General features: G+C 35.0%; 1 protein-coding gene across 1 annotated transcript; it reads left to right on the top strand.

The window, feature by feature from the left end:
* Positions 1 to 14,585: 14,585 nt before the first annotated feature.
* Positions 14,586 to 24,453, top strand: LOC132600084 (protein decapping 5-like). Its single transcript, XM_060313209.1, has 12 exons — positions 14,586 to 14,970; positions 17,671 to 17,771; positions 19,527 to 19,598; positions 19,682 to 20,578; positions 20,699 to 20,758; positions 20,850 to 20,912; positions 21,060 to 21,125; positions 21,266 to 21,325; positions 21,606 to 21,671; positions 22,527 to 22,727; positions 22,819 to 22,923; positions 23,050 to 24,453. The coding sequence occupies exons 1-12, from the start codon at positions 14,841 to 14,843 to the stop codon at positions 23,197 to 23,199; spliced, it is 1,971 nt and encodes a 656-aa protein (XP_060169192.1). The 5' UTR covers positions 14,586 to 14,840; the 3' UTR covers positions 23,200 to 24,453.
* The last annotated feature ends 29 nt before the right edge of the window (positions 24,454 to 24,482 follow it).

Below are 24,482 nucleotides of genomic sequence, written 5' to 3'. Positions count from 1 at the left end.
ATTAAGGGTAAAAGGATTTTATCTATCACAACCCTTGATGATAAGTTCAGATAATTTGATTATACTTTTCCTTCCTTTCTTATTTTATCATTAAACATTATAGACTAATTATCCTATATATCTTCTTTTTCTCACTGTTACTACGCTTTCCATTTCACTCCAATGTTTAAAGTAGCTCTCCTACTATGATAAATGAAGGGCGATTGTATATACTAATGATTAGGTACATTGTATTATTGCAGATTAGGTTTGGGCTAAAGCCTGATGCTATATATACATTATACACAATAGTAGCACTGGCGAAGCTTTGGGGCTATACTGCATTCTAGAGGAGGCCAATAATATAGAGTATTAAATTATGATAAAAAATTGTCGCGTCAAATCAATAAATGTAAGATATGTGTTTTATACACATTTATCGGTTAAATGATATGAATTCTTACTATAATTTTTAACTAGTAAGGTTAAATTACTTTGTTTGATGTAAACACTCGATAAAGATAAGTAATTACCCTAAATAATTGAGCAATCTGCAATACTATTGTCTAGAATTAAAGGTTCTTTCTCGGACCAGTATAAGAACTTACACTATCACGTATCACGTTACCAAAAAAGTATTTATAAGTAGTTGTCCATAAAAAGTAGGATTAATAATCTAGAAAAATAAGACATTTTGCTTGTTAGTACAATATGTTCAATAGTGTAAAGACGTTTTATTGTTTATATGAATAAGTTATTTTTTTTTTCACTTTAGCGTGCTGGCATTGGTGTTAGTAGATCATAGAGGTACTGTGCTCTACTTGTTTGGTTTAAAGTAGAGAGTGCTTGCTTGTATTTACAGCTTCATTACTTGCAATGGAACTACAAAAGTCAACACCTATGAGAAGAACCTACTGCATGCCAAAAGCTTTGTGGACCACAGAGTGGCATAAGATAACCCAATTAAGAGCCCGTTTGGATTGGCTTATAAGCTGTTTTCAGCTTTTTTTGAGTGTTTGGCTAGCCAGCTTAAAGTTATTTTGTGCTTAAAATAAGCTCAAAAAAATAATTGAGTCCATTTGACTTAGCTTATCCAAAGCAGCTTATAAACCAAAAAAAAAAAATTAAATTACCTCAATTTATTTTTTTTAGCTTATAAACAGCTTATAGACATAAGCCCATCCAAACAGGCTCTAAGAAGACTACCGACCTATGAAGAAAAGATGGGCTTTGAGCCCATGTTTTTGCTAACTTTATCAGGAAATGACCAAACAAGTGGCAAGTCCAAAATGGTAACTAGCAGTTCCTTTCCAGTGCTATAGTATTGGGCCGTGTATTCTTTTCTATCTCGACTTTTTGCCAAAAGTGAACCTCGGCTAATCGTAAAATCGCAGAATCGTCCTTCTTTTGGGGTCGTCTTTAACTTTTGTCCTTCAAATTGATGGCCTTTAATTTTTACACTTGGTCTGCCTAAAATCTATGAATTTTGGGTTCGAACCTCAGCTTATTCAAAAAAATTTAAAAAAATCGCAAGGCAGAATTTGAATTTCGCTCTGCCCCTTCCGGCAGACTTTTAGTTATATAACTAAAAGTCTGCCGGAAGGGGCAGACTTTGCCTTGAGGCATATATTTTATTTTTTTAACTTTTCAAGGCAAACTCTTAGTTATGCATTAAGGAAAAGTTTCGTCTTATGAGGGCATACTTTTAGTTATGCCTTAACTAAGAGTATGCCCCATAAGACATAACTAAAAGTATACCCCATAAGACGGAATTTTTCCTTAAGGCATAACTAAAAGTTTGTCTTATAAGGCAAAGTCTATGCCTTAAGGAAAAGTTCTGTTTTATGGGGCATACCTTTGGTTATGCCTTAATTAAAAGTTAGCCCCATAAGGGCAGACTTTTAGTTATGCCGGATCCGGCATAACTTTAGTTTTTCCTTAAGTAATATATGTCGGATCCGGCATACACGTCCCTCAGCCCTGCCTTGCCATTTTTTTTTATTTTATGCCTGAGCGGGGGTTCGAACCCAGAACCTCAAATATTCACCCACCTTTCCAAGCGAAGGGCAAAACTTAAAGACTACAAATATGAGGGACAAGATTTAAAGACCACAAATATGAGGGACAAGATTTAAAGATCATAAATATGAAGGGCAAAATTTAAAGACCAGCCCAAAAGAAGAGAAATCCGCGCAAAAAAAAAAATGAAAATTAGCCCCGATGACAAATTTTTGGATCACTAGTTAATATTTTGTCATCATTTAAAAAATAATTAAAAACTAATATTTATTGTGACGGAATGACATTTGGATAGAATCATACAAATACTCTATAAATCTTAACTAAAATACGGAAAAACTCCAACACAGGGTGTTAAAGTTCGAAGATTTGACAAATGAAACTCTAGTACAATGTGCTGAAGTTCAAAAAAAATCCGGAGTTTCAAATTTGTAGTTCACACTCTAGGAAAAATTCATAATGTCTGAATCTTTATTAGTTCAAACTCCAAAAAAAAAAATCCTGAACTTTTGAACTATGACAATTCAAACTCCAACCTTTCTTCCGGGATTTTAAACAATAATTGTCTAATAAGAACACTTTATTATGTATTTACGTGCTTAATTAGAATAAGCTTTAGTTTAAGTGTTCAAATGAAATTTACTGACAAGTTTAAGGGGTCATCTATATATTAAGCCTAACTTAAAAAGTAAATAGATGAAGGGGAAATGGAAGCATACGCTGAACAGAACACTTCTTCATGGTAAGTTCCCCAAAGCTCTATGGATACACTAAGAGGTAGGGGTGTACAGAATAAACCGACAAACCGCATCAAATTGATAAATTGAGTCAAATCGAGAAAAAATCCAACTAGTGGTATGGTTTGACTTGGTTCGGTGTTGAAAAAAAAAACTCGACAATAATTGGTTTGATTTGGTTTTAACTAAAAAAAGTCAAACTGAACCAAACCAACCCAACATTACATGTTTCAATTTTTAAAATATTTTATACATAAAAATATTTATTTGTAATGTAATTTATAAATATTTCTTAAATTTTTGCGTAGTTTTTTTTATCTATTATCATATTATTCAAGCTTGAACTTAGAATTTTGAATGTCAATAAGTTTTATATCCTATGAATATTAGTAACTCATATAAAGTCCAAACCAAAACCAAGTCAACGCTAATACTAACAAGAGAAATTCAATTTACCACTAGGAATGACAATAATGTTGGATATCTATTCTTTAGTTTTGCATAATTGGTTTAGAGAGTGAAAATACATAGCTTAAGTTTTTTTTCTTGTCACGTAATTAATACTTATTAGCCGTACTTATTTTAGCATGACTTAGTATTTTTAGATTATGGTCATTTTCTTTATGGCTTATTAATTAGCAATATTTATTTTAACTGATTTTATTATCTTTTGTTGAATATTTTAATACAATGTCATCACTCTTCTCACATTTTGTGTTATTTTCTTATGCAACACCTTAATTATATAGTTGTATCTTACTGGGACTAAAGAAATATTTGTAGTAAAAGTTATATGTTTTGTATCAAGACTATTCCAAAACAAAAAAAAAATCGAAAAACTCGAGAAAACTGAATAACCTAAAAAACCCGAGATTGAAAAACCCGAATTTTATTAGTTTGGTTTGATGTATAAATTCAAAAACCCGACGCAATTAGTTTGGTTTGGTGTTTAAAAAATCCGAACCAACCCGGTCCATGTACACCCCTACTAAGAGGTAATATACTTGTGCAAATCATTCTTTCTTCTTGTTCTAAAACTTTTTAGGGGATGGATGAAGATATTCTTCTTTTAAAAAAATAATTCCAACAACTACACACCTACGAGAAGAAATTTTTTATATCTCGAGTGATCCAATTCTTTTCGGTTAACAACAATCCAATAATCAAGAGGTCGCAATTTGAATCGTAATATATATTCAATACGTGCAATATCAGGGGCATTGAATAACTTTTCTTATCCATGTAAGCCCGGGGCCAAACTCAATACCAGGGGCATTGCTAAGCTCGGGCTCAAACTTAAAATATAAAATAGTAAGTAATTTTTACTAAATAAGTACTATAATTTGTGGCACATTTTTCTATTACATAATTTATTTAATATAATTGCAGGTTATATCATATCTTGTTGATAAGTTTTCATAATTATTAAAGGTTCTTCATCCAATTGGATAACTTTTAAAGAAAAAATTATTATGAGGAAGTAAGTTTAGTAGGAAAATTAGCAAATACCAAAGCGACGCAAGTGATTCAATATTCTATAAACTAACGTGATAAGGTATAGAGAAATAGATTTCTTTTGATATTTATTAATTATTCACTCATTATTATATGTGTCACAACTTTATGCTTATTAAATGTGATTTTTAACCTTAGTTTTAGACGAAATTTAAGAAATAACCTAAATTCATTAAAATGACCTCAAAAAACAGTTTAGTTCTTCATTAAAGACAGAAGAATAATTCTTAGTTAATCAAACAGGAGATTTTAAAGACAATCGAATCATGAATGATAATGCTACGTTCATTTTCAACTTTCAACACTCTACGGCACTATTCAATAATTTTTACCTTCTGTATTTGCAAGTACATATGCGCTTATTGAAGAAGCAAAATTTTGGAGTTTTAAACAAATAGAGAGAAGAATATTGAGAGAACACAGGACATGTTTAAATAATATAAGTATGACCTAATAAATGCTTTTGTTTAAAAAGAAAATTTTGCTTCAAGGTTACCCGATAAGTAATATATAAGGACAAAATTTAAAAGGTATCATTTGGTCGATATTATAGGTGTTTTTTAGCTTGGGTACACCCCTTAAAAAATTACTCACCCCTAGAAAGTAAGAAGTTTCTTCACTAAATTATTCATAATTAATACTATATTAATATGAGTTATTGGTTATGCAAAAATTGATATATTTTTTTAAAATACAACCATTTTAGTTATATAAAAAATATTTATTTTAGATTAGATATAAAATTAAAAACCCAACATAATCCCAAGCAAACTTATACTCCCTCTGTTCTAATTTTTGTGGTACCATCGCCTTTTTATTATATTCCCAAAAAAATGTCATATTTCTATAATTAGAAACAATTTACTTAAAATTTCTTTTTTTACCCTGAATGAAATGATTTATAACACACAAATGTGTAAGCTTTAATTTAGACTGCACATTTCAAAAGTCTTCATTTCTTTTTAAAATTTTGTGCCAAGTCGAACGGTGCCACATAAATTGAGACGAAGAGAGTACTTGAGTAAATGAATAAGACTGCAGCAAATTTGTGAAAGATTAAAATTGTTTTTAAGCCTTATAGAAAGGCACGTAAAGATGGGCTTATTTACAAAAATATGTAACGATATTAAGGTAATAAAATGGAAAACAAGGGTAATAAATAGAAGGGAAAAGGTACAAATATACCCCTCAACTTTGCGATTTAGAGAAGATATATCCCGGTAACAAAAGTGGTTTATTTATACCCCTGTTGTTACAAAATGGTGCAAATATACCCTTTTCGCTGACGGGATTTTTTTAAAAAAAATCATTTAGGTTATTTTTTAATTAAAAAAATGTCACGTGACTTTTAAAAAATTCTACCTATTTTTTTTTTTTTTTTGAGTAGACATATTTTTCTAAAGCCACATGGTAATTTTTTTTCCTGGTGTGTCGGGTTTGGTTCGTTTAAAAAAATATCTCCGTGACTTTAAAAAAATAAGTCTACCAATTTTTTTAAATGAACCAGCCCCGATCACCAAAAAAAAATTACTATGTGGCTTTAGAAAAGTATATCTACTCAAAAAAAAAAAAAAATGGGTAGGCTTTTTTTGTTAAAGTCACGTGGCATTTTTCTTAATTAAAAATAAACCTAAATAATTTTTAAAAAAAATCACGTCAACGAAAAGAGTATATATGCCCCATTATGTAACGACAGGGGTATATTTGCATCATTTTATAATAGTAAAGGTGTATATACTCCACTTTTATAACGAAGAATATATTTATTTTAAATCGCAAAGTTAAGAAATATATTTATACCTTTACCCTAAATAGAAAGCTAAAGTAGAATTGGACGTGGGCCCACTGCAAATAAGAGATTGGCAATGCAAGGAAAATTAAATTACAGTAGTCAGCAGCCACGTGTAAGGCATAAATTCCTTTTTAAGCCCTGAGATTTGTCATCCTCACTCATATATAGTACTAAGTAAAAATCTATATTGTAATATATTAAACGTGTATGTAATTACTTTTTTCAAATATTTTTAGTTATATATAAAAGATAATTTTTAATTTAATAATTAAGTATGTATTAAGGTAGAAAGAGAATGTCACGATGATTTTCTTACTTGTCTATAATAAATTTTTATAGGAATAAAATAATTTGAAATAAGTTTAATAATTCTTTCCATATAAAAGAAAGACAACAAACTTTTTGATCAATTCTAAATTTGGTTGAATAAATAGTTTTTTTTATAGTGTTACTATCACCGTTTCCACATCCTCACTCCTTGTAGCATTAAAAAAGTCTATATAGTTATTCAAATTTACCAAAATAGGCGAAAACTTGCATGGTAATCAAAGCTTCAATTAGGGGTAAAATGGATAAAAAATATTTAAATTTGGTTGAAAAATAGATTTTTGTAGTGTCACTATCACAGTTTACATGTCACGCCCCGAACCATGGCCTGGGCGAAACACGGCACTCGGTGCCTTACTGCATGTGATCGAGCGAACCACATGGCTTGCTGAATCATCATGAGGCATAACATGAGCGGAATATAACGTGAATGCATGATGAACCTTTATAAACGTAGTAAGTCATAATACTTAATAAAAATACTTGTTTAAACATGAGTGCGGAAATAACATGAATGAGCCAAAATGGCTATACGACTCCGAATGTCTAACATAACATAACTGACTTGTCTAGTCTATGAAACCTCTATCATGAGTCTGACTGGAAAACATACTTACTGGGACAAGGCCCCCAGCATACTTTGGATGCATAACTAATCATAAAACAAAAGTTGACTAAACCTCGAATGAGATGGGGTTCACCAATAAGCTGATACGAATGTTGTCCTACTGAGCAGATGTGTCGTCCTGTATATCAGTACCTGCATCGTGAAATGCAGGCCCCCGGGAAATAAAAGGGGACGCCAGCACATTGAATGTACTGGTATGTAAAGCAACTGAAAGAAATAACATGGGACATAGAATAACATGATAAGAACTGAAACTGAAAACCTGAGCATGAGCATGAGCATGGGTACATATATATATAACATAAGTAAAACATGATAAGTAGGGAGAGCATTTCATAAACCGACACATGATATCACCACGTGGATACGTGGAGTCTGGTACCTCGCCGAACCAGCAGAGCCCCTATACCTTGCCAGGGTATAAGGTGGTAACGTGCCTGATGGATCCATTCAGTGTAAAAATTAAGGTATCGTCCTAACTGGGCGGAGCGATCCTTGTCCTACGGTGGCTACGTAGTTTCAGGCTATCTGAGCCTTCTCGGTAATTCATGCAACTCCCAAAAACATGAACATAATATAGTTGGCTAAGAAGCCCATGATTTTCGTGAATTAACTTGTACTTGTCTTGTAATCATGATTTCACGAAATAACTTGTAAACATGGTTTCATGAAATAACTTGTAAACATAGTTTCATGAAATAACTTGTATTTAGTATGCATGTATCTTGTATCATAGCATGAAAGTAATTATATAATATAGTTGCATGAAAACTTGTAGACATGTAGGATATTCATGAAATAATCATTTTTATTTAAAAACATGCATGCAAGAACCCATGGAATATAAGATATAGGTTTTCATAGATTACGAATTGATTCTCAATAATCATATGGAGTTATTAAGAACACAATGATAGAATAATAGCAATTCATACATAATATAATCATGGACATGGACCTAGGGTTGTCATGAACATGGTGTAGAAACCCTAGTTTTAGTAGAGAATCATAATTTATGGATTATGAAGCGTGGGGAAGAAAAATGATGTTCCCACACGTAGATAGTAACTCTACATACCTTAATCGCTCCAAAACTTGAAGAAAAGTCTGAATCTTTGAAGAAGAATTCCAAAAGCTTTGAATTTGGAAACCTTGAGAGGATTTTCATTGATTTTTGTAGCTATTGTTCGTGGCTCAAAGGGTACTGCTCCGGACCTCCAAATCCAATCTCCACCGTTCATATTTTAGACTTATTTGTTATGAACACTTAGTTAAAATTTGGGCATGATCTAACGATTAGATTATCGGGAAACACCAAATTAATATGACTGGTCGCCATGAAACTCAACAGAAAAATACTAGAGTTTTCTCCAACTTTTTACAACTCTTGATTTTTATAGGGTAACGGGATTGATGGATTTATTCTAGTCTTTATAAATGATAAATCTTGTAGAATACAAAGGTTCTTGATTAAAATATTTACCTTGGAGGAAACCTTAGGAAACTAGATTGCCAAACCAAATTCTTGAAGGTTTCTTGATTTTTCTTGATTGCAAGAATGAGTTTCTTGCTAGATTGAAGTGTTTAGGTTCTTTAGGGATGGAGGTAGAGAGAAAAAGAATAGTCTCTTAGGGTTTAGAGTAGTGTTAGGGACGTTTTTTTACTTCATACAATAATAAAATAAGAAGTCCCAATTAGAGTAGGAAAAGGCTAAAAAACGTAACCCAAAATCTGAAAATTCTGCTCCCACCAGTGATAGTAAAACAGGCATAACTCTTAGCACAGAGCTCCGTTTGAGCTCCATAAGATACCGTTGGAAAGCTATTCCAAAGGGCTACAACTTTCATGTTTTAAGTTTTCTCAAATTATCAACTAATCAAGGAGTTACGGGTGCTCGAATTAGGCTGGTCAACCACTTTCGTAATACGTACAAACTTTCAAATTTTTCTCTAAAACTCTAACGTTACGAGTCTAACATGAGTTCTAAGATACGAGGTGTTACATTACACATCATCACTCTTTGTAGTATTAAAAAACCCATATAGTTGTTCAAATTTACCGAAATATGTGATAACTTTTAAGGTAATTAAAGCTTTAATTTGAGATAAAATGGAGAAAAAAAAAATCATGTGAAGACTACAAAAATGGGAGATTCTCCCTTATATCCAGTAAAGTAATAAGACGTATCTGTTTAACCAAAAAAGAATATTATCATTCGAGGAGCGTTGGCATATAAATATTTGCATTTAATCATATACTAATCAACATAACAAAAGTAGGTACCCACCATAAGCGGCCCATGTGTACAGTGTATACTTTTGGCAAGTTTAGCTCTTGGTCCTAATCTATCTTATGCGACTCAACATTCAATTCTCTAAATTTGGATGGATCGACTAATGGATAGCTAGGTATTTTTTTCTTTTCTGAGAAATAATAGCGACATTTTGTCTTTGACTTATGCTGGAAGATAATTTTCATTTATGTTGAAAGATGTAAATATTAGGTAAATATAATGAACTGAAAAAAAATAATTAAAGGAAGTAGTATTTCTTCATTCATCAGGTTAAGTAGAAATGGATGGAGAAAACTTTATCTTTTCTCTGATGCGAAAAGTTTAGTCGATATCTTGAAGAGAACTGTGAAGGCTATGTGGGACATGTATGTTGCGTGTGAAGATATTTGAAATACGTCTGCATGTCTAGAGCACGTTGTGTTTGTATATATTCCTAGACAGTTTAACGTTGTTGCTCATAACTTAGCTAAATTTTCAATTTCTTTGTTGCATATATTGATTTTCCTAGGAAAAAACATTTTTGAGTTGGATCATCCATGATGTTGTACGCTCCTTTGGACATATCATGTCTTTAATGAATTAATTGATGAAGCTTTCGGTTGAAAAAAAAAAAAAGTTAAGCAGAAGTTTCTGTGAGCTCATTCATCAACAAATCTACTACTCCAGTCATCTTTAGCTGAATTAGACTCATTCCTCGTTTAGTTAATGAGAATTTCATTTAGTTTAACTAAACCATCTTTAATAATGGAAAACTGGACATTCAATAACAAATTCAATAATTTTTTGATTATTAAGTATTGTATTATATCTTTTAAAATTTGGAAAAAGGCAAATATGTCCCTCAACTTTGCGATTTAGAGCAAATATACCCTTATTTAAAAGTAGTTTATATATACCCTCGTTGTTACACAAATAGTGCATATTTACCTTTTTCATTAAGAGACTTTTTTTTTTCGAATTAAAAATCATTTAACTTCTTTTTAAATTAAAAATTACTCTTTTTCCTTTAAAAAAATCAGGACCCATAATATTTTTACCCCGACCCGACCCAGATCCATAATTGCCGTGACACATATAAACTTGGGAAAATTTCAGTAATGTACAATCAGCATACAAAATTACATTTGCGTAGCCATATTTTTAAATTACACCCGCATAGCCACTTTTTCACTGTATGCAACATTATACAACAATATACAACTTTATACACCTACTGTTGACAATTTATCAACCTTGTATAAAGGTGTATAATAATGTATAAGAGGTGTTTATACACACTTTTACGCTAGCATACAATGTTATACAAACTTATACAAGAGGTGTTTATAGACAAGAGGGGTTTATACATAATGTATAAAAGGTGTTTATACACACTTCTTCCGTATAAAAGTGTATAATAGAGTATAAGAGGTGTTTATAAACACTTTACCGAAACCATAGATATGGTGACGACGACGGCGCAGCCACCGGCGACAACAAGATTTCTTTATCAATAAGCAGAAAGTGCACAGTCACCGGCGACGGCAAAGTGCACAGTCACCGGCGACGGCAAAGGCAACAGTGTCCAAATCGGCGACGCCGCTGCTTCTCATCTCGCTGCATGCTAAAACAGTCACCGACGATGGCGTACCCAATTACCTTGTCGCTTCCTTCTTCTCCATAGCCGCTGCTGATGGCTAGGTCGGGTGAAAAAATAAACATGAATTAATCCGGGTAAATATTTTCCTCAAATTGTCATATAGTGTTATTTTCCCTATAAATTTTGTCATGGGAGCGAACTAGATTTAAGTACTCCTGAATAGCTAGTGTATTTTAAATTGATACAGTTAATAATTCTTGCTTCATTTCTCCTTGCACATCAACAAATCTACTCCGGCGACGGCAGCCATGGTGGCGGTGAAATTAATGAGAGGGTAAAATAGGAATTATTTAAGTGATGGAAAATAAAGGAGAAGAAAAAGAGTTTTGTTGTTCTTTCTTATTTTCTTCTCCTCTCTAGAATGAAATGAATGAATGTTGCTTCATTTCTCCTTGCACATCAACAAATCTACTAGTTATCTTTAGCTGAATTAGGCTTTCTTCTCTTTGAATAACTGAAAATTTCATTTAGTTTAATTAAAACATCTTTAATTAACACTTTGTTGATCAATATTCTTTAACTATTACGCAGCTCAAAACATAAACGTAGGCAGTTAATAACAAATCCAATAATTCTGTGATTACCCGTATTGTATTATATCTTTTAAAAATTAATTCGTGTATAACTTGATCTCAAATTAAATTGATTTTAAAATATAGGTCATTTGCAATTTGTTCGCAAACTAAATTACAAGAGTTCCAAATTCTCTTATTTTTGGCATTAATGGAATTTAGGCTTTCGAATATTACTTCGAATTTAATCACCAAAAGTTATGATAAACAGTTAATTAAGTACTCTGACAATCTTAATAAGAGATTTGAAATTCGAACCACCAGAATGAAATCTCCTTTAATAGGTGGCCGGGACACTTTAAATTCAAAATGAAATTTTCTATACCCCTATTTTATGTTGGTATTTAATTTTTGTCCCTCATAACAAATAATTTTTTTGCGGGGCATAAATTTATACTTTTATATTATAATATCTCACAAGTTATGCCCCACATAACTAAAGAATTTATGCCTCACTGGCTATTAGTTCAATTGTTGAATGACAAAAATTAAAGATCAACCCATTTAATGGCCAAAAATTAAAATTTTCGTCAGGGTCATTCGCACAATGCCGGGGGGGGGGGGGGGGGGGGGGGGGGGGCGGAGGGGGGAGGGGGGTCTTTAATTTTTTCCCCTCAAATCGCTGGTCTTTAATTTTTGCCCTTTCGGCACTTTAAGTAATAAAAAAAATGGCCGAAAATATCCTAACATTCTGGGTTTGAACCCAGCAGAGTAAAAAAATAAAAAATTGCAAGGCAAGGTTGTCATAGAAACTATGTCTATTCCGGCAAAGCTATGCCTTAAGACATAGTTCTGTAGTATGCCTTGTTCGATATAGTTATGTAGAAATTAAGTTACATAGAAACTACATAAAAATTAAGTTCGGAGAACCGGTTCGAATTTATGCCGGGGCGTTCGACTACAGAAGCCATTCACCTTGTGAGGAGGTTGGTGGAGCAGTATAGGGAGAATAACAGAGACTTGCACATGGGGTTCGTTGACCTAGAAAAGGCATACGATAAAGTCCCAAAGGGAGGTGCTATGGAGAAGTCTTAAAACTAGAGGTGTTCCTGTAGCATACGTTAAAGTGATTAAGGACATGTATGATGGAGCCAAGACCCGTGTGAGGATAGTTGGAGGTGACTCATGACACTTCCCAGTCATGATAGGTTTGCATTAGGGATCTGCTCTTAGCCCGTTTTTGTTTGCTTTGGCGATGAATGCACTGACGCGTCACATTCAAGGAGAGTTGCCATGGTGCATGTTATTTGCAAATGACAATGTGCTGACTGACGAGACGCGAAGCGGTGTTACGCAAGGTTGGAGGTTTGGAGATAGACTCGGAGTCGAAATGTTTCAGGTTGAGCAGAACTAAGACAGAGTACTTAAACTGCAAGTTAGGTGATGTGATACATGTAGAGGACGAGGACATGTGGCTTGATACTCAGGTCATCTTCAAGAAAGAAGTTTCAAGTACCTGAGGTCGATCATCCAAGGGAATGGTGAGATTAATGACGATATCACTCATCGTATTGGGGCGGGATGAATGAAATTGAAACTCGCATCAAGTGTGTTGTGCGACAAGAAGGTATCGCCTGAACTTAAGGGTAAGTTTTACAAAGTGGTGGTTAGACTAACTATATTGTATGGGATGGAGTGTTGGCCAGTTAAGAAAGCTCATGTCCAGAAGATGAATGCGGCAAAGATGCGGATACTGAGATGTATGTGCGGCATACCAGGTGAGATATGATCCTGAATGAAGTGAGCGGGACAAGGTGGGTGTGGCCCCTATGGTGGACGCGAGAAGGAAGGTTGAGATGGTTCGGCCATATATGCAGAGGAGATGCGTTGACGCGCCAGCGAGGAGGTGTACGAGGCTGGCAGTGGTGGGCCTGAGGAGAGGGAGGGGTAGGCCAAAGAAGTCCTTGGAGAGGTGATTCGGAAGGATATGACGCAACTTCAGCTTACCGAGGACATGACCCTTAATAAGAGGCATAGAGGTCGAGTATCAGGGTGGAGGGCTAGTAGGGGGCACAAGGATTTCTTTTCCGTACTAGAAGTATTATTATCTGTGTTCTCTCGCTTAATTTTTTAGATTTCTATTATAACTTGATTGTTTCTTTCTTTCTTTTATTCTATTTATCTTATTATATGTTGCTATTACTATTATTGTTGTTTTGGCACCTTCTCTTGAACCGTGGGTCTATCGGAAACAACCTCCTTACCTCCCAATATAAGGGTAAAGTGTGCATACACTCTACCCTCCCTAGACCCCATCTTGTGGGGTTATACTGGGTATGTTTTTGTTTCGTGTAGAGACTATGCCTTGTCCTGCATAGTTCTATAAAAATTAAGTTATCCTACAGAACTATGCCTTAAGGCACAACTTTACCCCCAATAGACATAGTTCTTATAAAAACCTTGCCTTACGATTTTTTTTTTTTTTACTCTGCTGGAGTTCGAAACCAGAATCTCTGGTTTTATAGACCAACGCATAAGGGTAGTTTGACCCATAAATTTTCATTAAATGAGAAGTAGGGACAAAAATTAAAGACCAGTCCATATGAAGGGTAATCCGCACAATTTTTTTGATTTCATCATTTACTATGTGAATATGGATTAGTTGAACTCCAAAGCGGATATCAAATACTCGCTCCACTCAATTTGTTTGTCTGGTTTTGACTTAGCACAAAGTTTAAGAAAGTAGAAAAGACCTTTAAATCTTGTTGACTTAAATTAAAAATATATAAAATGCCCTTTAATCTGGTGGTCTTAAATATGTCATGTGAAAAATTGAAATTAAAGAATTGCCAAAAAAAGAAAAGAGACATTTTTTTTAAACGAACTAAAAGCAAGATAAAGAAATTAAAGATATAGTACAAAATATGAAAAAAGGAATATTATACTACGACTTACCTAAAATCCTTAGTGGTCATTTGGTAGTTAGCCAAAATTATCCTGAGATTATAATCTCAGAACTAATTTATCCATTTCTTGGGATATGAGATAAAATAATCTCAGGATAAATAGATATCCCACCCTTATAAAAAATTAGGGCTGCGATATCACAGCCTATGCCATGCACCAAACGACCCCTCTTATTATATATTGTGAATGAGAAGCAGAAGCAAGATAAAATTCCACAAAAAGACAAAGGAAGGGAAAAAGGGAGTATTAAATAAAAGGGGAAAAATACACTTCTGGTGTGATTAGCTCTACTGTTTAACACTAGGCACAAAGACGAACCAGAAATCAATAAACCGGGAAGCGTTTTCTTACGTATTCAGTTTATCGTAAATCTATAGTAATTCATTTAGGGTTTCAGTTTCAACAACACACAACACCGATTTGGTAATAGCAATGGCGGCCTCTAAGGCAGCCGATTCTTACATTGGGAGTCTAATTTGTTTGATTACAAAGTCTGATATTCGTTATGAAGGTTTTCTATTCCATCTTGATGCTCATGAATCCACCATCGGTCTTCGTAACGGTATGTATACACTCACACTCTTCTCTCCCTTTTTTTTGGGGAAAATTACGCTCTATGTCTATTTTTGAAAATATTTACGCCACGTAGCCCATACTTTGTGTATAAACACCCGATTTAGCTCATAGTTGTGTATAAACACCTTTTTACGCTCTTTATACAAGGTTCATATATTATGGATAATGCTTTTCCCCTATAATGTTGTATATTGGGCTATGTGGCACAAATATTTTCAAAAGCTGTATATTTTTGAAAATATCCCTTTTTTTTTTTGTGATGTTTCTGTTTTGTTTTAATCACACTCTGTTCTAGTTTTTATGGTTGGAAAAATATTATGTAATTGTTAGTGTGTGAATGTGTAAGGGTTTTGGTGTGCATGTTTGTGTTATCAGAGTTTTAGGTGAAAGATGCGAACAATTGGAAACCGTTTGCGTGTTGTATGAACTGGAAATTGAATTATACAGCTTGAATTAAACTGTGTCATCATGATCATGCTTATTTAGGTTGTTATTAGTTTCTGCTTTTTGGAGTTTAATACTTGAAAGGAAAAAAGATAGAGGTCTGTCAAAGAAAAAAGAGGAGTAAGGCTTTCTGGATGAATCTGTTAGGGTTAGTAATTAAAAAAGGACAAAAGAATGTGTCAGGGAGGAAAATGAAAATGAAGGGAGCAAGTGTGCATACGGAAAGATAGAGGTTGTGTTTCATTTTCTTTTTTCCCACAGCTTGTTTGGGACTGATGCATAATTGTGGTTGTTGCTGTTGTTGTTCTTTGTGTTTTGATCTTTTGTAATGCTGTTTTCAGTTCGTGTCATCCTTTGGTTTCTTGTTTCAGTCGTTGCTAGTTAAAGTTTAATTCATATAAAAAACACAGAGAAACATCCATCTTTTTTGTTTTTGGTTTGTGATTGTTAAGTATTTTACCATGGCTTTTTTTACTACTTTGAATTGCTTGTTCGTGCCGAGGGTCTACCTGAAACAACCTCTCTACCTCCCAAGGTAGGGGTAAGGTCTGCGTACACTCTACCCTGCCTAGACCCCATTCTGTGGGATTTCACTGTGTATGTTGTTGTTGTATTGTTAAGAGTTTGAATGTGCATGTTTATGTTTTCGGAGTTTCTGGTGAACAAAGCTAACAATTGGAAACCTTTGAGCTGTTGTATTAACCGTGAAGTGAAATTGATTATTTGACTTATCAAAAGAATGCTTAAGCGGGAATAAAAATATAAAAATCTGATGGTTTGGATAAACATTATCATCGTGATCATGCGAATTTGTGTTGTTATCAGATTTGGATGCTTAGAGTATGATATGTGAAAGGAAAAAGATTTAGATCTATCAACAAGAACAACATACCTAGTGTAATCCCACAAGTAGGGTCTGGGGCGGGTAGAGTGTACGCAGACCTTACCCCTACCTTAGGAGGTAGAGAGGCTGTTTTTGATAGACCCTTGGCTCAAGGAAAAGCAATTCAAAGCAGTTCGGAAAAAGAAATAACGGGAGTGAAGAAGCCATGACAAAATGCTAAAGAAAGCATGACAAAGCAGTCCGAGAAAAGGAACAATAGCTACAACAAAATAATACGATAATTGAAATACAAGAAACAACAGATAGTAACTGAAATCTAAGGTCAAGAAACTGCAATACTATGACTAACTAGTATGGAAGGATTAGCGAGACAACGCTCATATGTTGTCTCGATAGTGTTAAGGAAGGAACGAAAACAAGGGAAAAAGTGCATACAAGGAAATAGAAAGAAATTGTAAAAACTGGAGAAAAGATAGAATGGTCAGAGGGAAGAGAGAATAAGAATATCAAATGGAAAAGGTACCAAAGAATTTATCACATCGTCTTGATGAAGTATAAATAAAATCTTTTGATTATCGAAAAAGAAAAAAGAAGACAGCAAAGGATTTTATTGACATTAAAGCTGCAATAAGTTGCTTTTTAAAACGTCCAACTCTAAGGAAAAGTTGTTAAATAGTGGTGGTAATGGTTTGGTATCTCCGGCTTAAGTGGGAAATGCGAACAGCTGAGGGACACTTGTGTAATCATCTGAGAATTTTTTTCTTTTGTGCACCCTGAAGTTTTGAGTGATCCATGCATGCACATGCAACATGAGGGGAAATGTTCTATGCAAAAAGATAGATATGTTGCAAGATTTGATATCTAGGTGTGTCGGGTGAATCAAAATCCCATTTTGGTTGCCACAATAAAGTAAATAGAAGCTGAATCCTTGTAGATTTTGATTACTGTAATATCAGCTGGTCTCTTGAGTAAGTGCACAGAAGGAAACCTATTTGAGTCCAGTTTTTCAACCTTCCAGTTGATATAAAGGCTATAGTTTAATTTACTTTATCAAAAATATAAAAATAAAGGCTCAAGTTGAATTTCAAGAAGAATTTGTTCAAAAGCAGATAATTACTTCTCCAACAAGTATTTAAGATTAAGCTCTTCCCTTTTTAACGAGGAGAAACTAGCGAATCCTGTGGTTAGTGTCTCCTCATGTCATAAAAAATGTGACGACTTTTCTAGTTCCTGAATTTTATGGTTTGCCCTTCTGTTATTGTCTTTTTGTATTGACATTTATTGAGTTGTTTGGCTAAATTGAAAATGTTTAGATATTTGGTGGTATAGTTTAGTTGTTTCATCTCGAACTCTTAGCCTCTTCATTTATGACACATGAGTCATCTGTTTGTGGTCCAGTGAAATCTTATGGGACAGAAGGACGAAAGAAGGATGGACCTCAGATATCTCCCAGTGACAAAATTTATGAGTACATTTTCTTCCGAGGTAGTGACATAAAGGTGAGCTCTACTTATGTCCTTACCTGCTTAATTTGTATGCTTAGTGTTTTTATCGGAACTGGATTATTGTAGTTAAAACTTAGGTCATTGAGCTCTACCTATGTCCTTACCTGCTTAATTTGTATGCTTAGTGTTTTGATCGGAATTGGATTATTGTAGTTAAAACTTCGGATGACCTATAGCTATTCTGGTGATTACTTGGCTATAATACACTTCATCCCTTTTTCTTTCTATAACAATGAAAGATGAGAAACTGCATCAAGGATGTTCACTGGAACTTGGTTTCGGAAATAAAACTGTGCGTACTTCTTGTTTATCCCTAGAGCTGGATTCATTGTTCATATTCTTTAACATAAATCTCTAAAGGTGGTCATCGAAGAAAACATTTTGCAGTCACTCGCTCAGGATGCAAGCGTTGTATGCTATGTTTGAAGTGGATTGATTTTTTCGCTCAAGTTCTTTCTGTAGCCATCTTGGTTTTCAGCACTTCTCCTCATCATATGCCTTTTAATGTGACCAATAAATTATTTCAAATGTACCTCAGTTTTATGATTGACTGAAATACCCAAGTAGATTGTGGTCACTACCAGAAGTACCCATTACAGATATGGAGCAATTTTGTTCCCCAAATTACTTGTCAACTCAACCTTGAAGTCAACATTGGCGACAAACTTCAAGAATTTGGTTGCCATCACTGACCAAGTGGTCAGGGTCCTTAAATTTGTTTCTTTTGGTGGTGGTTGGGTGGTACTTCCTTTTGAGGTGGGGGGCGATGCAGAAGTATTGCTTTGGCTATTCCAACAAATTTTGCCATTGTTCCTTTTATTTAATCCAGACTGCTTTAGCCTGTCTGTCTTTGCAGATACGGTCAAAAGCTAGTACCCTAGTTTTTTCAATCCAGCTCTTCAGATACTTTTTGAAGTTTGGTTAAGCAACTAGGATCGTGGTTTTTAGTGTATTAATAAGTGAAGATGGTTGTTTGATCTTCATTCTTTATCCATTTCTCCTATCCTTCTACTTTTGTGGAGGAAGTACATCATCTCATGCATACATTCGTGAGGAGTGTCTATTGATGGTTCCGTTTATTTTTTTGGAGGTTGTCAAGTCACCAATGCATAGAAGACAGAAATCATATGCAAGAGTAACACTGTACAGGAGTTAATTCCTTTTTTACCATTTTGCATCCACTAGACACTCATCAATTGATCATGTACCTTTCCTTAAAAAAGATGAGACATAGGAGGTCCCGAGGTTTCTCATCCTCTTTCCTTTTTCTAGGCAAGCTACAAGGGAACTTATGTTTCCCTAACCCTCAAAATACTAAACAATGAAGAAATCTTCCAGGTTGTCAGATCCAGTGGTTTAGAGGGTGGTATTAAAGGTTTGACATCAAAATTCTAAGAATGTCTAAATGGATCTTGGTGAATCTGTATATTTCCTTCTGTTTCATCAAACCCTGATTTTGTTCTGATGAATTAAGAGCAAAATACAATGCTGCTGCTGCAATACTTTAATTGAAGCAATATCAATTTTATGGCTCGTAATAAGAAAGAAGCCATGTGGAGGGAAAAGGGGATTGCTTTTAACAGTTGGAGAACTGGTCTTACATTTGACTTCTCCTGGAATGTTGTATAGTGTATGTCTGATCAAGTACAGCTGAAATAATATTTGACCCATTCATCTAAGGGTTTTTGTTTCTGCTGTAAATATGGACTCATTCTGGATTTTGTCCATTTCTTTTCCCTCGTCTCACAGGATCTGCAGGTTATATCTTCACCACCCCCTCAAAGTACTTCAGTTGTTCCTGATGATCCTGCCATAATACAGGTATATTTTGATTTTAATATGGAGGATAATCCTTCTGTTGCATCATACAGATTTAACTAACTTTGTTAATGTTAACTATTCAGACTCATTTCCCTAACCCAACACCATCAACCATGGGCATGGCATCTCCGGGTGCTGCACAAGTAGCAGATGTTAGTACCAGTGCACCATCCATGCTCCCTGTTGCACCTTTCCAAGTGAATCTGCCCCCCAATCCTTTGCCACCAAGTTCTAGCCTTTGGGGCTCGTCACTTCCTCCTCCACCTGTAAATATCAATGGGACTGCTGTGCCTAATTATTGGCCAGGATTAGTTGGGTCCTCAGGAGGAGTTTCTCATTTTCAACAGCAACGTTTTCCTCCGCCACCACAGAGTTTGGTTGCATCCCTTCCCATTCAGCAGCAAGTGCAACACCAAAATGTGAATGCATTAGCCGGAGGATCTAGTTTAGCTGCACAACGTCACCCATTGCTACTGCCTATTAGTAATGCTTCCCCAAATTTATTTCCTGCCGCGCCATCTCCATCTGGGCAATCCAATCCTGGGCAGCCTGCTAAACCGGTTTTTAATTTGTCATCTATTCCAATACCAAATAATGCATCCCGTGCTCTTCCAACTGTAGCAGTGGATTCTTGCCCCAGAACAGTGTCTTCTCTGGAAGCAGAACTTAATGCCAATGCTATTCTGGCTGCAGTATCGGAAGAACCAAATTCCGTCATTGGCACTTCAGATTCTTTCCCAACAACCTCGCAAACTGTGTCATCTATTGTAGACACAAAAGGTGCATCTCTCAGCAATCTGTCTAGACTATCCCTCTTGACACCGGAGGTACAGTCAGGAATGAAGGATTCGTCATCATCTCGGTCAATGCAAACTCCAAACTTTGATGTACACACTGTTCAAGCAACAGTATCAGAACCACTGCCATCGGCGAGTACTGAAGAAACCCTGAAGTCATTACCAAAATCGACAACTAAAACAGTATGGAAGCTCGCTCTCCCTCATTCTCACTTCCATTCCTTCTCTACTATATTGTGATACAATAACTTGAAGATTCATGTATGCTTTTGTGTGCTGACACTGTCCTTTCTTTCTCTCTAGTTACATGGATCTACGTCATCTCATCACAATAGAAGTCACTTTGCTCGGGGAAGAGATGGGGTAATTTATGCATTACTTGTAGTCTTTATTCTCAATTGAGCCTTAAATAGTGTTGATGTTTACCTTATGGGCCGTTTTTATGTACATTCAGGCATATCGAGACACATTATCCGCTCATCACAATAGTAGAGGCCCCACACACAGAGGAAATATGGTAACCTAATTCACTTATTTGTGTACCTAGACAAACTCCTTACTTTTGGTCCCCTACCCCCACAAGGCCCTAACCCGAAAAAGAGAGTTCGATTTTGCGTGGATTCTGACATATGCCTTTTTTTTTCCTTCTTATAATCTGTTTCAGCCAAATGGAGGTGCTGTATATACACATCAAAGTTACAGGAAACATGCATCAGGAAGAGGAAATGGGGTAAGTTTAATTAGTTAGAGCATGTGATCCATATATTTTTGTCTCGTTTATTTTGGCTAAGTTAAGAATTGAACTATGTCAGATCTTTACTGTTAACCAGAAAGTAAAGGAAGTGATTTCTACTTTTCTTGCGCTTTCAGCTTATTGGAGCTGCTCCACATTCTCGTCAGAGTAATATGGGCATGGGCAGAGAAAATGTGGTAATCCAGTTGGCTAGTTTTCCATTGCTTTTTAAACTTTTCATGCTTATAATTCTAATCGCTTTCATGCTTTTGTTATGTTCCTTTTTGGAATTGGTTTATTCACTGATAAATTCGATACTGCGAAGACTTTCCCCTAGTAGTTCACTCTCCCCTTTCTTCTGATGACTGCCAAATTTTGGTCTTGTCCTTCTGATTCTGTAAATTCTCTACTTGAGTACTTGCATTCTTCTTATTATGGCCTACCATATTCTTTAACTTATTTTCCACACCATTCCAGCCAAATGGAGTTCCTCAACGTAATCATCGCAATATAGGGAGTCAATTTCGGGGACGTGGAGCTAAGGTAACTGTTCTTTTAGCACTTGATCTCGTTGAAATTCTTGTGTGGGCATGACATCCTTGTCAATTCCTTGTAGCTATATTTCCTTCGAAATATACTAGTTCAGTTACACCGAGGCATTGAAGTCTTGTTGTTGTGATTCTTGGATTGTGCTATTTCGTGTATTTGCAAAGTTCAACCTACTTCTCATTTTTGGAAATTTCTTTCATCATTAATTCACTGTAGAGGTACTATTGTCTAATATGCCTTTGTATCCGAGTTCTTTTATCATGGTAAAGTTTGGATTATCACATGAGACTCTTTTTCTTGTCATCTGATGACTAAATGACAATGGGTACTTTTAGACGCATGGAACTTGGAATTGCATTTAATGTGTTGTGATTATTTTTTTTTTTTTTTTTTTTTTTTTTTTTTTTATAAATTGAAATAGATAAATATCCATGACCGTGAGGCGTGTCAGCTAAATTAATGTCCCGGAAATCTGCCTTACCTTGGATGCAAAATCTTTGAGCATTACAATTCACAGGTCTTCAGATGTGGCCATAAAATTGCATTTCCAACAGGACGAAACTTGGTTTGGGTATTAAATAGTTTGGGGAGTATTAAGTGATGATAATTGTGTTGGCCGGTTTTAAACAAGCTGCAAGCAATGCAACCTTTTTGACATTTTTTCTTTTTAATCCCATTTTGATACACAAAACTTAACAAACTTTGCCTTTTCCTTCTGAATCATAGGTAATAGGAAGAGTGATCTACGTCTGATGGAAATATATGTTCTCAAGTATCAAGATTAACAACTTGCCTGTTTGTTAACTAAAACAATTCTTTGTAATCAGAGAATACTTTGTTTTTTTCCAGAATCCCCATGTGGTTAAAAGATTCTCCGAGGATTTTGATTTTGAGGCAATGAATGAAAAATTCAATAAGAAAGAGGTGTGGGAATTTCTAGGCAGAAGTAACAAAGCTGAATCAGTTGATGGAATCGGGGATGAGAAAGAGATGGATGACAGTGATCCAGAGGATGAAACTGGGGATGGAAGTGCAAAACATGATTACAAGGTAAGCTTCAGGTGGAAAAAGTTCATATTTGCCTTACCAATTATTTTCTCCAGATATCCCTTAATTTGCTAATTAACTTTTTGTTCTACAGCCTGTTTATTGTAAGGACGACTTCTTTGATTCTCTTTCTTGTCATACACTTGATCGTGAATCTGGAAAAGTGAAGTTCTCTGAACAAAGGAAAAAAGACGTTGAGGTAATTTAATTATTTGCCTTATCTTTATTAAAAAAAAGGGGGGGGGGGGGTGGTTTTAAATAAAAACCTTTGCTTTAGAAGTTCTTTAATTTTATTCCTGAAGATACTTGTTGATGTGTTCTCCAGACATTTGGTGAGATTCAGAAAAACCAACGGGGTCGTGGTCAGGGAGCTCGCATGTCAGGGGCATCTCAACGCTCATATCGTGGAAGAGGATATGACAATGCACGTGGTGGCCGAGGCCAAGGAAGAACCGTTTGGGGTCGTGTCACTTAAATAAGAGCTTCTATGTGTACCTGTGAATGGTGTTCAGGAAGTGGACGTCACCCGGCGTTATCTAGTTGTAGTAAACTTCTAGTCAGGTTTAACTTGACATTATTGTTAGTATAATAAATAAATAACAGAAGGGTAGAGTGTGCTGCTGTACACCGAGGGTCAGAACTTCTTAAAGATGAGCTATGGTAAGACTTGGGAGTCCGGCGATTGTAGGAGTATGTAATCAGTCACAGGGTTACCTGATACACAACCAGCTTTCATCTACTAGGAGAAACAAGTTGCAAGACTAGCTGTTTTGAATAAAATCTTTCATGAACTTTGTGAATAACGAAGCATTGACATGAAAACTTTTTACAGTATCGTGCTTTTGGGAGTTTTTAAAAATTGATAGTGTGGTAAGCTAGAGTCAACCTGCAGTAGGACTGTATAGTCAGCAACTACGGTGCTGGATACGTTTGGAACATTTCCAGAAACTGAGAATTGTTTGTGCAGGTTACAACTTACGAACAATTGAGGTATATTTGGTGATGAGCTTGGCGCAATGGAGGGTAAAAGCAGGTGACACTTTTGCAATTTTATCACAGGTTGGACTGTTCTTATGGGGAGTGCTGATGTAACCTAAGTCTGTAAGTTGGGCTATTGGACCAATGGAATCAAGGTGCTTAATATCTGGTGCTAAATTTTTTAACTATGTTGGTTCGTTTATGTTGTAGTAAGTAAAGAACCAGTATTTTCTTTGTTACGGTGCTTCCAAAAACTATCAAGTGCAGAATGATGCTAAAAGCTGCCGAGGCTCCTAATTTGGGACGGTCGTGTCAATGGTAGTATACTAGTATAGTATGTTAGCGCAGCCCTTAATTTATCTATATTTCCCAGCTCTTACAGAAAGTAATAGGGAATATCATACTGCTGTATGATTCCCTTGAAGTTACTCATATATTGACATTCTGTTCAGACATCTAGACTTGCCTCTTGATTCCATCTTGTCAACTTAGAGAACCCATCCCCATTGCGAAAATTGGTTATATTTCTTCTAGACTGGTGGCTTCTATTAGCTTCTCCTTCCATAGAGCAAAAAGAAGTCACATCCTCCTTTTGGGATAAGAGTCTACTCCCTCCGTGTCAAATTATTTGTCGCTTTTTTGTTTTACACGCCCTTTAAGAAATATTAGTTAGGAGTATTTGACTTATTTTACCCTTGTTTAAATGTAAGTTATAATCTCTCTCTATTAATTATTTACTCTATTCATGTGTCATCTCTATTACTGACAAAATTTTATTAA

Source organism: Lycium barbarum, chromosome 1, assembly GCF_019175385.1.
Source record: "Lycium barbarum isolate Lr01 chromosome 1, ASM1917538v2, whole genome shotgun sequence".
Lineage (NCBI taxonomy): Eukaryota > Viridiplantae > Streptophyta > Magnoliopsida > Solanales > Solanaceae > Lycium > Lycium barbarum.
Note: the sequence above shows the minus strand (reverse complement) of the source record. Positions and strands in the feature narration are given on the sequence as shown.